The sequence below is a fragment of the Macrobrachium nipponense genome, chromosome 17 (genome assembly GCF_015104395.2).
Source record: "Macrobrachium nipponense isolate FS-2020 chromosome 17, ASM1510439v2, whole genome shotgun sequence".
NCBI lineage: Eukaryota > Metazoa > Arthropoda > Malacostraca > Decapoda > Palaemonidae > Macrobrachium > Macrobrachium nipponense.
In genome coordinates, this window is record NC_087210.1 from 74361553 (window position 1) to 74379052 (window position 17500).

Below are 17500 nucleotides of genomic sequence, written 5' to 3' on the forward strand. Positions count from 1 at the left end.
TTTATTACTATTCAGAAAAAGAACTCTATTCATATTGAAACAAGCCCACAGGGGCCACGACTTTACATTAAAAAATCCAAAGAATATGGTGTTCGTTAGAGCGAAGTAACAGAAGTTACTGAAAAGGAAAAAATAAACGAACAAACTAATAAATAAATAGATACAATTGCTCTAACATCCCCAGCAACCCTAACCTCAACACGAAATACGTATCTGCGATAAAGCAAGCAACAATAATTGCAAATCTTTCAGGACAGCCGCACGGCAAAAGATAATGTCCAGCAGCATTAAAAAAAAAAAAAAAAAAAAAAAAAAAAAAAAAAAAAAAAAACGAGTATACTCGTCCGCAGCCTCAGCAACACAATCTCTCCTCCCCCCACCCCCCCGGGACCATTTGGGGTTCATGGGCAGAGAGAGAAACTTATAATATTCCCGTGGTCCGTCGTCCTTGGTATGCTCTTTACGAGCCTTGAGGAAACATGATAAGCCAATCTGGGTGTGCTACCAACCCTCCGCCCGGAGTTAATAACACCAAGAAATGCCAACAGGATGGGAATTCATTTTATTCAGTTTTTTCCTCCTTCCCTCCCGTGCCTCACGTGACCTCGAAGAATCAGTCATGGCCTGATTTTACAGATTTGTTGTTAACATCAGTAATTCTCCTGGTAGGTGGCTGTTTCCTTCCAAGTCTTTAGAATTCTCGTCTAGTTTCCGTGTTCCTCACTTTTCGCGTTTCTCATCTTTCTTCCGCTTTTTCTTGTTTCAATCGGGCCAATGTTAAACCAGGGTACCGAGTAGTTTGTCCAATAGGCTTTGGCATTAAAAGAATCTAAGGGTAGGTGGGTAGGGATTAAATGGGAGGGGAAGGGGTACTGTGGGATAGGCACCAGCAAAATGCAAGGATTTCTTTTGCAATAATTAAAAAACAAAACTTATCTCATTTTTCAAATTTCAAGAAATACACTGGGAAATGGCGTTTTAAACTGGCACACACAATTCCACCTTGTGATGAGACGTTTTTAGCGCCGTAACATTCTACCGCCCCAGCGAACTAGGCAATAAATCTTACCTCCATGACACCACAGCACAATGGACACTAAATGTGATAATCCTGTGAGTGGCTCTAACTGTTGAACTACCGGTCGTTCATACAAGAATTGACAGCTAACGCATCTCCAGTCCTCTCATGACTGACAATAATCGAATCTCACGAATTACGACCTGTTCGGCTAAACGTTTAGTCAAGCAGCCTTCAAGAATTCTTCAGAAAAGATGATTATAGAATAAAATATAGAATTTAGGCCAGTGGCCAAGCGCTGTGACCTATGAGGTCTTGTTTGTTTGTATGGTGTTTTTACGTTGTATGTAACCCGTGATTATTCAGCAACGGGACCAACGACTTTACGTGACTTCCGAACCACGTCGAGAGTGAACTTCTATCACCAGATATACACATCTCTCACCCCTCCATGGAATGCCCGAGAATCGAACTCGCGGCCACCGGGGTGGCAGGCCAACACGAGCTCATTCAGTGCTAAAAGAGAAATTGATAGCAAGGTTTGAAAGGTGTAACGGGAGGCAAACCTCGCAGCTGCACCGTGAAACAATTGTTAGGAGAGGGTGGACAGATGTGAAAGATGAATAATATAAACGCAGGTATAGTAAAACGAAGGAAAGAGGGTGCCGCCAGGGGCCGAGGGGACGCTGAAAGAGTGCAGTGACGACATTAACCCTTTACGGGAGGAAACATAAAGATGACGTATCTATGTCACCTCTCCTTTTTTATTTAAGCAGAATGTGGAAGATATAATAACAGCAATATTTGCCATATACAAATGATCGGTATAATTATTATGCAATTACGATCATTCCTTCACAAATTCTAGGTGAAAAAAAGTGGTTAACATGTTTCCAGTGTAAGGCTTCTCATCAGATATCGGGCAGAGCTGCTGATTACAAATGCATAGTCAGACAATGATGGCATCCTGCTATAACTTTTGGTTTTAGTCATTATTTTCTGTTATGTTTCTTGGATTAGAGCTTATGAATGCGTGTGACCTTTCTACCCTGTCCAAGGTACAGAAAATGTCACATCAATGATCTCTCTAAGCAATCTTCGCTTACGCTGTGTCATCCGAATTCTGGTTTTTTTTTTAACCCATGACGTTTCGGGAACAATCACAAAACGTTGATATTTTGACTATTTTTTTTTTTATAAAATACTCTTCTCAAGCGTAATTGAGCAAAAAGCATTAATTTTTCTGTCTGTCACATAACGCTTATCGGGTAACATATCTCAGGAAACAAACATTTTTACATTATTCAATATTGTAAAAAATTCAATGTATTCTAGATTTTACCTATTTTAGAGGTTTGTATGGTGTTTTTACGTTGCACGGAACCAGTGGCTATTCAGCAACGGGACCAACGGCTTTATGTGACTTCCGAACCACGTCGAGAGTGAACTTCTATCCCCAGAAATGCCCATCTCTAACTCCTCAGTGGAATGCCCGAGAATCGAAATCGCGGCCACCGAGGTGGCATGCCAAGACCATACCAATGCACAGCAGAAGCAAGACAGCAGGTCACTGAGCCGCCTCACAATAGTTCAGACTGAAAATACAGACATATGACTGGAGCAAAAACCTTCCCGTAAGACCTTAGGGAGCCGGGCAAATGGTTACTGATGGTCCAGAGGGTAGACTTGCATAGTCCAAAAAACGGTCACGTGTCAATAAAATCTATCATAGCCTCAGTACGGCTTGAACTCTGAACCAACGCAGTGCATAGTTGCCAATAATTCCATTGTGATACCACGACACAGCAACAGCTATGGAAAGTATAGAATTTTAGGCTGAAAGCCAAGCACTAGGGCCTGTGAGGTCATTCAGCGCTGAAATATAAATTGAGGGTAAAAGCTTACAAATGTATAACAGGAAGAAACCCTCGCAGTTGCACTGTGAAACAATTGCTAGAAGATGGTGGAAAGTTAAGATGGAAGAATATGATTGGGAGTACAATAAAAGGAAAGAAAGGGTTGCAGCTAGGGGACGAAGGGACACTGCAAAGAACCTTAAGTAAAGCCTACAGTTCACCACGTCTTAGGTGGCACTACCCTGCCTATCGGGCCAACAGCAATGCATTCTTTGTATCACCTACATTACTACGTGCGAAGCAAAACTGACAATGAAAAGCATCAGATGAAAGGTTATCCCTTTGCTAACGTGTAAGGGTGGTTGGTCTTAGAGTACTTCGTATAAGTTAGGAGCAATTTCTGGGTTACCAGGCCCAGAGCTTCTCGGCAGAAGATATAACCTAAGTTAGGGACTGTATTCGTAACCGTAACTCTTATTTCTAATTTGCTGTTTGTTTGTTTCACGGTCCAGATACTGTATCTGGACCGTGGTTTGTTTGTATGGTGTTTTTACGTTGCATGGAACCAGTGGTTATTCAGCAACGGGACCAACGGCTTTACGTGACTTCCGAACCACGTCGAGAGTGAGCTTCTATCACCAGAAAAACACATCTCTCACACCTCAATGAAATGCCCAAGAATCGAACTGGCGGCCAACGAGGTGGCACGCCAACACCATACCGACCACGCCACTGAAGAGCTTAATTTGCTATTTGGCTAGGCAAGAGTTACTTGTTGACTATCATATGGCATCACTTATCTATTTTTTTCAATTGAGAACCTACACTGCACAATACATTACAAAGTTATCTGCCATTACTATATACGCAACTTCTAGCTATCAGTGCACCAAGCTGCGAGCAACCCACTTCACAATCTCAGAAGCACCTGTCTTTGTGGAACCATCCTAATCAAAGGCATGTCCTACTTGGAAATATTTATTAAAACATACCAACGCTCACATTGCATAACGGTATCATGAAATGACACTTCACCGGCTTCATCAATATGACGAATAAGGTCTACGTTTGATAGGCTTTATATGGCTTAGAGTAAGTCATTTTTATATACCCTCAATGTTAATACTTATATCTTTTACACGTATCTCTTCACAAAGTTACGTTTATATGATTGTATATACAAGTTATATACAGGGGACAGTGCATAAACAGCAACTAGCAAATACAAAATTCCAAGAAATATGACATATACAAAAGTCACGTAGAACAATTTCTAATTATATTACTACAATTCTACAACTATGAACAATTTCAAATTATTTTACAACACTCATTCTACAACTACAATAAGATTGTTGTTCAAACTTAATAAAATGACCTTACCAAAACATATGCATAAATATAAGCATACGAATGCGCGTACAAAAATATATACATATGACCTGTGGTAGTCAGTTGGTAGCGCCTATGCATTTAATTTGGGAGACATAGGTTCGATCTCTATGCGAGTCTGAATTTTATACGTACTTACACACACACACACACACGCTCACACAAACATAATATATACACAAAAATAATCATACAAATTATATATATATATATATATATATATATAATATAATATATACACGAGTAAAATACAAATCATACAAATCATACAAATATATATAATACATATATATATATATATATATATATATATATATATATATATATATATATATATATATATAATATATACACGAGTAAAATACCCTTCGTATATTGTCCATTGTAATGTTATTCTCCAATTACTAGTTCATCTTGATGTCCGTCGATTGTTTATTAATCTAGTTTCAAAATTATTTCATAAAAAGTAGGTTAATTGCATTAAATGCAATAACCTCAATACGCATACTTCGAAACGACAATTTCTACCGCTGTCACTGACCGGTAGTTTCACAGAAGAGTTCTCGACTTGTCGCTGACGGAAGTTTCCTCAACAGACATTCTTCACGGAAAGGACATATTTACTTAGTGACTTCTTGTTGTAAGACATTTTTGTCTATTCGAAAAACAGAAAAAAGTAAATTCTATTTTGACCAGACCACTGAACTGATTAACAGCTCTCCTGGGGCTGGCTCAAAGCATTAGCTATTTTTGCGTGGCTAGGAACCAGTTGGTTACCTAGCAACGGGACCTACAGCTTACTGTGGAATCCAAACCACATTAAATCGAAAAATTTATTTCTAATCACCAGAAACAAATGCCCCTGACTCCACGCTGGCAGAGCGGGGAATCGAACTCGGGACTAACGAACTGGTAGGCGGGAATACAAAAATGGTGATTGCTTGCATTACTAACAATACATTAATTTGGTCCAGAATATAATACAATATAAAATTTAGGCCGAAGTCCAAGCGCTAGGACCTATGAGGTTCATTCAGCGCTGAAACGAATTTTGACATTCAAAAGTCCTGAAAGGTGTAACAGGACGAAAACCTCGCAGTTACAATATGAAACATTTGTTAGGAGAGGGTGGATAGTAAGATGGGAGAAAGAGAATATGAAAGGAGGTATAGTAAAAGGAATGAAAAGGATTGCAGCTAGGGGACGAAGGGACGCCACAACTCTTAAGTAACACCTACAGTGCACTGTGTGAGGTGCACTGACGGCACTACCCCCCCTAGGGTGACAGCCAAATATGCCAAAGCAGATGTTCAAAATATGTTTTGCAATGGCCAGAGAAGAGGTGGATGACTATGAGATACAGGTTCTTGCAGAATGACACTCCTAGTCTGGAGACGTCCTTCTTATTTCTCTCTTTCCTTACATTTCCAGCGGAAGAAATATTTCTAGATGTTATCAACTGGGAAGTCTTTCATTTAATCATTTTCCCAACCGAGTCCTCAATGAAATAGACAAAATATATCCCTTGTTGGGTATCGTACTTTTGACAGCGGAGTTTAAATAGAAAACAATTTCTCCAAAGACAAATAAAATCAAAGCACGCGAATAAAACAAAATCATACACAAGCATTATAAAATGACAAAATCAAAGGAACAAAATTTATGACCGACAGCACTGAGAGAAACTGGCACATAAACAATGTTTTATGATAAGGCAAAAATAAATTACGGTACCAATTAACTTAAAAAGTACAATATTACATGAGGAGTAAAAATGACAACCTGACAGAGTGTCCGTCAGCGATAAGTTCAGTCGACAAAAAATGTCTGTCGGGGAAACGTCTGTTAACGAAATGCAAGACCGAGGGTGGAATTAGTCTCTTATTCGCGTTGAAGAACTGAGGCTTTAAAATACTGCGCTCAAGATACCGAGTGACGTTATTTGAAGGGTTGGGTACACTTCGAGTTTAGCAGTAACTTGACCTGTGCGCAGACGGACTTAACTAATTCTGAAGTTATTGTACAAATCTCATACAATACGAGTATACAATTTAACCCAAAAGCCAAGAGCTGAAAGGGAGATGGACAGTAAGAAGGTTCGAAACGTGTAACAGGAGGAAAACCTCGCAATTGCACAATGAAACAAATGTTAGAGAGGGTGGAAAGTCAGATGGAAGAAAGAATATGAATGGAGGCACAGTAAAAGGAATGAAAGAGGCCGTAGCTAGGAATCGAAGGGACGCTGCAAAGACCGTTAAGTAATACCTGCAGTGCACCAATTTCAATGCCGAATAGTCAAAACGTCTTTGTAAACACACATCATGTTGGATACAATACAGCTACAATTACAGGTCAATAACGGAGCAATATTCGTTCATGTTTGAAAAAACCAAGGCCAATAGAATTTTAAAATTCTATTGGCCTTGGAAAAAACAATCCGGCTTCTTTCTTAAGTCGCTAAAAAAGTGCTGTGCTTTAATAACATGATAGAACGTAACACAACCGAGTCCAGTTTCATAAAAAGAAAGTTAAGATAACAGTATGAATACCTGTCTAGATATGTACAAACATAAACAATCTATTTCCAAAGGAATGTGTCTAATGTACAGATAAGGAGTAAAGGTAGTTTGATCCTACTAACAACATAAAGAATTACCTGTAAGATTTCCATTAAAAATTAATGCAGGTGCGGGGTCTGCTACCTACCTGTTGAAAAAAAAATTTATATATAATGCGCTTACCTTAAGTCGTGCATAAGTCAAACTCCACTTGTTTCTTTAACTGTGCTCAAATGCACTGTTTGTTGTCACCCTGGTTCAAATATCGCGCGCGCGCGCGCGCATAATTTGTATATATATACATACATATATATATATATATATATATATATTATATATGTATATATATAATTTACGTGTTCGTTGTGTTTCTGTGCGCATGTACATATAATACATAAATACTTATACTCTGAAATTTTTATAATAGGATGGTATTTACATGATATATCAAATGGCATAATGATGCTACACTGATGATTATATTTTTTTCAGGAAACTTCAGCGGAGCATCAATAATAGTTCTCTTAAGAGTTTACATAGTCTCTTTTCTCAAACACAAAATAAACACAAATTAGATATAATAATAATAATAATAATAATAATAATAATAATAATAATAATAATAATAGAATAATTAATAAAAATAATATTAGTAATAAATGGCTGGATAATTTCTAAAAAAACTAACATTAATAATATTAATTGGTTGGTTAAATAAAAAAATCACTATTCACCCAGGATTAAAATAAAAAATGTTAAAATAATTACACAATTTAATGAAACCATACACAAAATAAAATAAATATTCAATCGTCAGCCAGGACGCGCGTTCAGTCGCTCGCAAGGCAACAAGACGCCGCCGACAAAGGCCCTATTGGCTGGAGGGCCCAGGTAATGATTTATGGTAATGAACCGGAGGCTGCGAGATCGGAACGCTGGCAGGAACATTCGTGGGACTGGGGCCTCCTGCAGGCGGGACCGCCATGGGCTATGGATTAGTGGGGGTCTGGGCTTGTGACGGCGGTGGGTTGGATGTTCCGTCTCGGAGCTCCGTGAACTTCTCCACGTATTGGAGGATGGTGTCCTGGGGCGTGTAGAGCTCCAGATTTCGATTCTGCAGAAGGACAGAAAGAAGAGATTGAGGGAGCGTTCCGACCCGGGGGAGGCTTTGCTTAGATTAGATCTTAAGATTAGATGCAGTCGACTCTTAAAATTATCACTTACATTACTCGGGTCCTCTTCAAGGCCTGATATACGATATGCCATCTATACTATAGGATGGAAATAATATTATTTCTCCTTAGGCAGAGGTCCAAGGAATTGGAACTCACTGAATCATTTCCCCTTGGGCACAGGTCAAAAGAATGGGAACCTACTGAATCATTTTACTTTGGGCAGAAGGAAAAGTAATGTGGAACCTACTGAATCATTTCACCTTGGGCAGAGGTCAAAGGAAAGGGAACCTATTGAATCATTTTACCTTGGGCAGAGGTCAAAGGAATGGTAACATACTGAATCATTTTACCTTGGGCAGAGGTCAAAGGAATGGTAACATACTGAATCATTTTACCTTGGGCAGAGGTCAAAGGAATGGTAACATACTGAATCATTTTACCTTGGCACGAGGTCAAAGGAAATGGCAAACAATAACTGAATCTTTACTTGGGCCAGAGGTCAAAGGAATGGGTACATAACTTGGGAATCACCTTTCAACTTTGGGCAGAAGGGTCAAAAGGACATGAACATACCGGGAATCAAAATTTTAACCTTGGGCAGAAGGCAAAGGAATCGGTAACCATCCTTTTGGAATCAATTTTACCTTGGGCAGAGGTCAAAGGAATGGGAACCTAACTGAACATTTTACCTTGGGGAGCAAGGTCCAAGTAAGGGGGAACTGGGCCAGAAATCATTTCACCTTGGGCAGAGTCCAAAGGAATGGGAACCTACTGAATCATTTTACCTTGGGCAGAGGTCAAAGGAATGGGAACCTACTGAACTCAGTTTCACCTTGGCAGAGGTCAAAGGGAATGGGAATACTAGCGTGAACATTTTACCTTGGCAAGGGTCAAAGGAATGGGAACTACTGGAACAAATTTCCACGTGGGCAGAGGTCAAAGGGAAGGGAAACTACTGGGCATCATTTTAACCTTGCAGGTCAAAGGAATGGTAAGCATACGAATCATTTTAGGGCCTTGGGACCACCAAGAGGTCAAAGGTGGGAATGGGAACCTACTTGGAAATCATTTCACTTTTGGGCAGAGGTCAAAGGAATGGGAACCTACTGAATCATTTCACCTTGGGCAGAGGTCAAAGGAATATTTTGGGAACCTAACTGAATCATTTACCTTGGGCAAGAGGTCAAAGGCAATGGGAACTACTGAATCAATTTTAACCTTGGGGCAGAGGTCAAAGAATGGGAACTACTGAATCATTTCACTTTTGGCAGAGGTCAAAGGAATGGAACCTACTGAATCATTTTTAGCCTGGGTGCAGAGGTCAAAAGGAATGGGTGAACCTACTGAATCATTTCAACTGGGGCAGACGGTCAAAGGGAATGGGAACCTACTGAACTCTTATCACCTGGGGCAGACAGAGGTCAAAGGAATGGGAACCTACTGAATCATTTCACCTGGGGGCAGAGGTCAAGGAATGGGAACCTACTAAACATTTTACTTTGGGAAGGTCAAAGGAAAAAGGGAAACCACTGATCATTTGGTCAAACCGAATCAGGGAGATCAAAGGAGGGAAACCTACTGAATCATTTCACTTTTGGGCAGAGGTCAAAGGAAAGGAAACCTATAACTGAATCATTTCCACTGGGGCAAAGAGGGTCAAAAGGTATGGAACCTACTGAATCATTTCACTGGGGCAGAGGTCAGGAATGGGAAACCTACTGAATCTTTTACCTTTGGGCAGCAAGGAAGGAACCTACTGAATCATTGCACTTTGGGGCAGAGGTCAAAGGAATGGGAACCTACCTGAATATTTTACTTTGGGCAGAGGTCAAAGGTTTATGGGAACCTAATGATCATTTCACTTGGGGCAGAGGCAAAGTTGGGGAACCTACTGAATCATTTCACTTTGGGCAGAGGTCAAAGGTATGGGAACCTACTGAATCATTTCATCTTGGGCAGAGGTCAAAGGAAAGGGAACCTACTGAATCATTTCACCTGGGGCAGAGGTCAAAGGAATGGGAACCTACTGAATCATTTTACTTTGGGGCAGAGGTCAAGAATTTGGGAAAACCTACTGGAATCAAATTTCACTTTGGGCAAGGTCAAAGGGAATGGGAACCTACTGGAATCATTCACCTTGGAGAGGTCAGAATGGGAACCTACCGAATCATTTCACTGGGCAGAGGTCAAAGGAATGGAACCTCCTGAAACATTCACCTTGGGCAGAAGGTCAAGGCAAGGGAACTACTGAATCATTCACTTTGCGGCAGAGGTCAAAGGAATGGGAACCTACTGAATCATTTCACCTTGGGCAGAGGTCAAAGGAAAGGGAACCTACTGAATCATTTCACCTTGGGCAGAGGTCAAAGGAAAGGGAACCTACTGAATCATTTCACCTGGGGCAGAGGTCAAAGGAAGGGGAACCTACTGAATCATTTCAACTGGGGCAGAGGTCAAAGGAATGGGAACCTACTGAATCATTTTACTTTGGGCAGAGGTCAAAGGTATGGGAACCTACTGAATCATTTCATCTTGGGCAGAGGTCAAAGGTATGGGAACCTACTGAATCATTTCACTTTGGGCAGAGGTCAAAGGTATGGGAACCTACTGAATCATTTCATCTTGGGCAGAGGTCAAAGTGGAAAGGGACCTAATGAATTCCATTTCACCTGGGCAGATGCCAGCACAGCGCACCAGAGGTCAAAGGAATGGGAACCTACTGAATCATTTCACCTGGGGCAGAGGTCAAAGGAATGGGAACCTACTGAATCATTTCACTTTGGGCAGAGGTCAAAGGAATGGGAACCTACTGAATCATTTCACTTTGGGCATAGGTCAAAGGAATGGAAACCTACTGAATCATTTCACCTTGGGCAGAGGTCAGGAAGGGAACCTAACTTTTGGGAATCAAATCACTTGGGCAAAGGTCAAAAGGAAAGGGAAACCTACTGAATCATTTCACCTTTGGCAGAGGTCAAAGGAAATGGGAACCTACCTGGATCAAATCCACTTTGGGCAGAGGTCAAAGGAAGGGAATCTACTTTGGGAAATTCATTTTCCTTTGCAGAGGTCAAAGGAAACCGGGAACCTACTGGGGGAATCAAATCCACTTTGCAGGGGGGGAGGGGGTCAAAGGAATGGGAACCTACTGAAAAATCATTTCACGGGAGGTTCAAAGGTAATGGGAACCTTTTATTTCTGGAAATCCATTCATTTCTTTGGGCAGAGGTCTAAGGAAAGGGAAACCATACTGAAATTCATTTCACCGCTGGGCAGAGGAGTCAAAAGGAATATGGGAAACCTACTGAATCATTTGCACTTTTGGGCAGACGGTCAAAGGAAAGGGAACCTACTGAATCATTTCACTTTGGGCAGAGGTCAAAGGAAAGGGAACCTACTGAATCATTTCACTTTGGGCAGAGGTCAAAGGAATGGGAACCTACTGAATCATTTCACCTTGGGCAGAGGTCAAGGAATGCAAGGGTAACTGGGAATCCATTTAAACCTGGGGCAAGAGTTCAAAGAATTGGAACCTACCTGGCATCATTTCACTTTATGGCTAGAGGTCAAAGGAATGGGAAGTACTGGAATGCCATTTTAACTTTGGGCAGAGGTCAAAGGAATGGTAACCTATTGAATCATTTTACTTTGGGCAGAGGTCAAAGGAATGGGAACCTACTGAATCATTTCACTTTGGGCAATAGGTCAAAGAATTTTTGGGAACCTTTACTGAATCATTTCACTTTGGGCAGAGGTCAAAGGAATGGAAACCTAACCTGAATTCATTTACCTTGGGCAATAAGGTTTTGAAGGATGGGAACCTTTACTGGGGAATCATTTTACTGGGCAAGGTCAAATGGAAAGGGGAAACCTACTGAATCATTTCACTTTTGGGGCAGAGGTCAAAATGAAAGGGAACCTCTGGGCATCCATTTCACCTGCAGAGGTCCAAAGGATGGGACACTGAAACGTCATTTCACCCTTTGGGGTAGAGGTCAAAGGAAATGGGAAAACCCTACTGAATTCATTTCCACTTTATGGGCAGAGGTGAAAGGAATGGGAACCACCTACTGAATCAATTTTACCTTTGGGCAGAGTCAAAGGGGAAATGGGTAAACCTATTGAATCATTTTACTTTGGGCAAGAGGTCAAAGGAATTGTGAACCTACTTTGGGAATCCATTCACTTTGGCAAGGGTCAAAAGGAATAAGGGAACCTACTGAATCATTTCACCTTTGGGGAGCAGAGGTCAAAGGAATGGAAACCTACTGAAATCCAAATTTTACTTGGGCAATAGGTCAAGGATTTGGGAACCTACCTGGGGAATCATTTTTACCTTGGGCAGGAGGTCAAAGGAAAGGGAACCTACTGGGAGTCCATTTCACTTTGGCAAGTAGGTCAAGGAAGGGAACCTTTACTGATCATTTACTTTGGGCAGAGGTCAAAACAGGAATGGGAACCTACTGAACTCAGTTTTACCTTTGGGACCAGAGGTCAAAGGAATGGAAACCTACTGAATCATTTTACCTTGGGCAGAGGTCAAAGGAATGGGAACCTACTGAATCATTTCACCTTGGGCAGAGGTCAAAGGAATGGGAACCTACTGAATCATTTCACTTTGGGCAGAGGTCAAAGGAATGGAAACCTACTGAATCATTTTACCTTGGGCAGAGGTCAAAGGAATGGGAACCTACTGAATCCATTTTTAACTTTGGTCACAGGTCAAAGGATGGGAACCTACTGAATCATTTACCTTGGGCAAGGAGGTCAAAGGAAGGGAACCTACTTGAATCATTTTTCACCTTGGGTAGGATGGTTCCAAAGGAATGGGAACCTACTGAAATTCTTTAACCTTGGGCAAGAGGTCAAGGAATTTTGGAACCCCTGGCTAAATCATTTTACCTTGGGCAGAGGTCAAAGGAATGGGAACCTACTGAATCATTTTACCTTGGGCAGAGGTCAAAGGAATGGGAACCTAACGAATGAATTTCACCTTTTGGTAGAAGTCAAAGGAATTGGGAATCTACTGAATCCTTTTACCTGGTACAAAGGAAGGTCAAAGGAATGGGAACCCTAACTGAATCCATTTTACCTTGGGCAGAGGTCAAAGGAATGGGAACCTACTGAATCATTTTACCTTGGGCAGAGGTCAAAGGAATGGGAACCTACTGAATCATTTTACCTTGGGCAGAGGTCAAAGGAATGGGAACCTACTGAATCATTTCACTTTGGGCAGAGGTCAAAGGAATGGGAACCTACTGAATCATTTTACCTTGGGCAGAGGTCAAAGGAATGGGAACCTACTGAATCATTTTCACCTTTGGGCAGAGGTCAAAGGAATGGGAACCTACTGAATCATTTCACCTTGGGCAGAGGTCAAAGGAATGGGAACCTACTGAACTCATTTTACCTTTGGGCATTAGAGGTCAAAGGGAATGGGAACCTACTGAATCATTTCACCTTTGGGCTTGCAGAGGGTCCAAGGAATGGGAACCTACTTGAATCATTTTACCTTGGGCCTAAGAGGTCAAAGGAATGGGAACCTACTGAAAGTCATTTTTTCACCTTTGGGGCAGAGGTCAAAAGGAATGGGAACCTACTGAATCATTTTCACCTTTGGGTGCAGATGGTCAAATAATGGAATGGGAACCTACTGAATCATTTTACCATTGGGCAGGAGGGTCAAAGGATGGGAAGGACCATACTGTAATCATTTTACCTTGGGTCAAGGTCAAAGGAAGGGAACCTATTGATCAAATTTCACATTGGCAAGGTCAAAGGGAAATGGGAAACCTACTGAATCCATTTCACCTTGCAGAGGGCAAAGGTAAGGAACCTGAACTGCTCATTTCACCTGGGGCAGAGTTCCAAGGAATGGGAAACCTGACTGAATCATTTCACTTTGGGCAGGAGTCAAAGAATTGCACCTAGCTGAATCATTTTACTTTGGCAGTTAGGACAAAGAATGGGAAACCTACTAAATCATTTCACTTTGGGCGGAAGTCAAAGGAATGGGAACCTACTGAATCATTCACTTTGGGCAGAGGTCAAAGGAATGGTAACCTACTGAATCATTTCACTTTGGGCAGAGGTCAAAGGAATGGGAACCTACTGAAGATCATTTTCACCTTTGGTGCATAGGTCAAAGGAATGGGAAAACCCTTCTGAATCATTTCACTTTCGTCAGAGGTCAAAGGAATTTTGGGAACCTTACGGACTCATTTTACTTTGTGCAGAGGTCAAAGGAATGGGAAGCCTACTGAAATCATTTCACCTTGGCATGGGACGGAAGTCAAAGGAACTGGGAAACCTACTGAAATCCAGTTTTCACCTTTGGGCCGTAGGTCAAAGGAATGGTAAAACCTACTGAATCAGTTTTAATTTGTCCACTTTGGGCAGAGGTCCAAAAGGAATGGGAAACCTACTGAATCACTTTCATTTCCATTTTGGGCTAGGTCAAAGGAAAATGGGAAACCTACTGATTCATTTTCACCTTTGGGCAGAGGGCAAAGGAATGGGGTAACCTACTGAATCATTTCAACCGTTTGGGCCGAAGGTCCAAGGAATGGGAAATCCTACTGAATCATTTTCACCTTTGGGCAGAAGGTCAAATAGGAAGGGAAACCTACTGAATCATTTCAACCTTTTGGTGCAGAGGTCAAAGGAATGGTAACCTACTTTGCAATCCATTTCACCTTGGGTGGGCCAGAGGTTCAAAGGAAAGGGAACCTTTACTGAATATCAATTTTCACCTTGGGGGCAGGATGGTGCACAGGAATGGGAACCTACTGAATTCCTTTGCACTTTGTCAAAGTCAAAGGGATTTGGGAATCCTAACTGAATCAAATTTCAACTTTGGCAGAGGTCAAAGGAAAGGAACCTACTGAATCATTTCACTTTGGCAGAGGTCAAGGAATGGGAACCTACCCTTAATTCCTTTCACCTTGGACAGAGGTCAAAGGAAAGGGAACCTTTTACTTTGGAATCATTCACCTGGGGAGGAGGTCAAAGTAATTGGGAACCTACCTGAATCATTTCTCTTTATGGGCAGAGTCAAAGGAATGGGAACCTACTGACTCATTTTACCTTTGGGTTGGGCAGAGGGTCAAAGGAATGGTAAAGCCTACTTGAAGTCATTTTGTTTAACCTTTGGGCAGAGGTCCAAAAGGAATGGGAACCTAACTTGAATCATTTTCACATTTGGGCAGAGGTTCAAAAGTAGGGGAACCTACTGGGAATCCATTTCACTTTGGGCAGAGCCAAAGGAATGAAACCTATTGATTTCAGTTACCTTTGGGCAGAGGTCAAAGGAATGGTAAACCTAACTGGAATCATTTCACCCATTGGGTTGGGCCAGAGGTTCAAATAATGGTGCAACCTCTACTGAATCATTTTACCTTGGGCAGAGGTCAAAGGAATGGAAACCTACTGAATCATTTCACCTTGGGCAGAGGTCAAAGGAATGGGAACCTACTGAATCATTTTCACCTTGGGCAGAGGTCAAAGGAATGGGAACCTACTGAATCATTTTACCTTGGGCAGAGGTCAAAGGAATGGGAACCTAAACTGAATCAATTTCACCTTGGGGAAACGAGGTCAAAGGAATGGGGAACCTACTTGAATCTTTCACCTTTGGCATAGGTCCAAAGGATTGGGAAACCTACTGAACCATTTCACCTTGGGCGAGGAGGTTCAAAGGAATGGAAACCTACAGAATCATTTACCTTAGGGCAGAGGTCAAAGGATATGGAACCTATGAATTTATTTTTACCTTGGGCAGAGGTCAAAAAGGAATGGAACCTACTGACCATTTCACCTTGGGCAGAGGTCAAAGGAATGGAAACCTACTGAATCATTTCACCTTGGGCAGAGGTCAAAGGAATGGGAACCTACTGAATCATTTCACCTTGGGCAGAGGTCAAAGGAATGGGAACCTACTAAATCATTTTACTTTGGGAGGTCAAAGGAATGGGAACCTACTGAATCATTTCACTTTGGGCAGAGGTCAAAGGAATGGGAACCTACTGAATCATTTCACCTTGGGCAGAGGTCAAAGGAATGGGAACCTACTGAATCATTTACTTGGGCAGAGGTCAAAGGAATGGGAACCTACTGATCATTTTACCTTGGGCACGAGGTCAAAGGAATGGGAACCTACTGAATCAGGGTTTTACTTGGGCAGAGGTCAAAGGAAGGAATGGAAACCTACTGAATCATTTTCACTCCGGGGCACAGGGTCAATGGGAATGGGAACCTACTGAATCATTTTCCACCTTGGGCAGAGGTCAAAGAATGGAAAACCACTACTGAACAAATTTTACCTTGGGACAGGTCAAAGGAATGGGAAAACTACTGAATCATTTTACCTTGGGCAGAGGTTCAAAGGAATGGAACCTACTGAATTCTTTAACCTTGGGCCGAGGTCAAAGGCTGGGGAACCCCTTACTGAATCATTTCACCTTTGGGCAGAGGGTCAAGGAATGGGAACTTTACACCTTGAATCATTTTGGACCTTTGGGACAGAGGGTCAAACAAAGGAATGGGAACCTACTGAATCATTTTACCTTTGGGCAGAGGTCAAAGGAATGGGAACCTACTGAATCATTTCACCTTTGGGCAGAGGTCAAGGAATGGGAACTACTTGATCATTTTAACCTTGGGCCAGTCAAAAGGAATGGAACCTATGAATCTGGGTTTACTTTAGGGCAAGAAGGGGTGGGAAAGGAATGGGAACCTACTGAATCATTTCACCTTTGGGCAGAGGTAAAGGAAAGGGGAACCTCTGAATTCATTTTACCGTGGGCAGAGGTTCAAAGGAATGGGAACCTACTTGAATTCATCACCTGCAGAGGTCAAAGGAATGGGAAAACCTACTGAATCATTTCCACTTTGGGCAGAGGTCAGAATGGGACTAAACCTGATCATTTTTACTTTGGGCAGAGGTCAAAGGAATGGTAACCTACTGAATTATTTCACTTTGGGCAGAGGTCAAAGAATGGGAACCTATGGCATCTTAATCAGCCTGATGTTGAAAGGTTGTAATTCCAGCAGCTCTTAAGATTAAATGTACCAAATTTTTAAAATTAAGCCTTATACTTATAATCCACGATGTCTTGAAAACCACAGAGAACAAAAGGCTGTAAAACCTTCACCGATGAAGCAGGATGAAAAGGTGATGCAACAGCACCACTTGGCCTCGCACTCGTTTATTTCAAGACAAGATTAAACGCAAATAGTGAAAAATCTAAATTACTTTAAAGCTTCGAAGACTAAGACCTTCATTCGGCCTCCATAAGAAAAAATTGCTTCGTCAATGTTCATAAATGGGCATGCAATTTTTTTTCGTTTATATACTCTTTATTACGTAAATGACTTCAAAATATGAGAAGATCTTAAGGGTAAATATGGGTAATACAACGTTTATAACTAAACGTTGAAGGTCCTTCAAATTATAATAAAAGAATAGGAAGTAAGTATTTTATACATAGACATACATATAGA

General features: G+C 41.3%; 1 protein-coding gene across 3 annotated transcripts in view; it reads right to left on the reverse strand.

The window, feature by feature from the left end:
• The window catches only part of LOC135196064 (mediator of RNA polymerase II transcription subunit 20-like), a 292162-nt gene that overhangs the window by 43662 nt on the left and 231000 nt on the right, over positions 1 to 17500 (reverse strand). For 2 of the 3 annotated variants that reach the window (XM_064222525.1, XM_064222526.1), the window contains exon 6: positions 7580 to 7938. The exons of the other annotated variant lie outside the window; for it this stretch is intronic. In XM_064222525.1, coding sequence (XP_064078595.1) covers positions 7813 to 7938 — 126 coding nt within the window. In that variant the 3' untranslated portion in view covers positions 7580 to 7812. Of the gene's footprint in view, positions 1 to 7579; positions 7939 to 17500 lie in introns of those variants that run through there. 3 annotated transcript variants of the gene reach the window in all.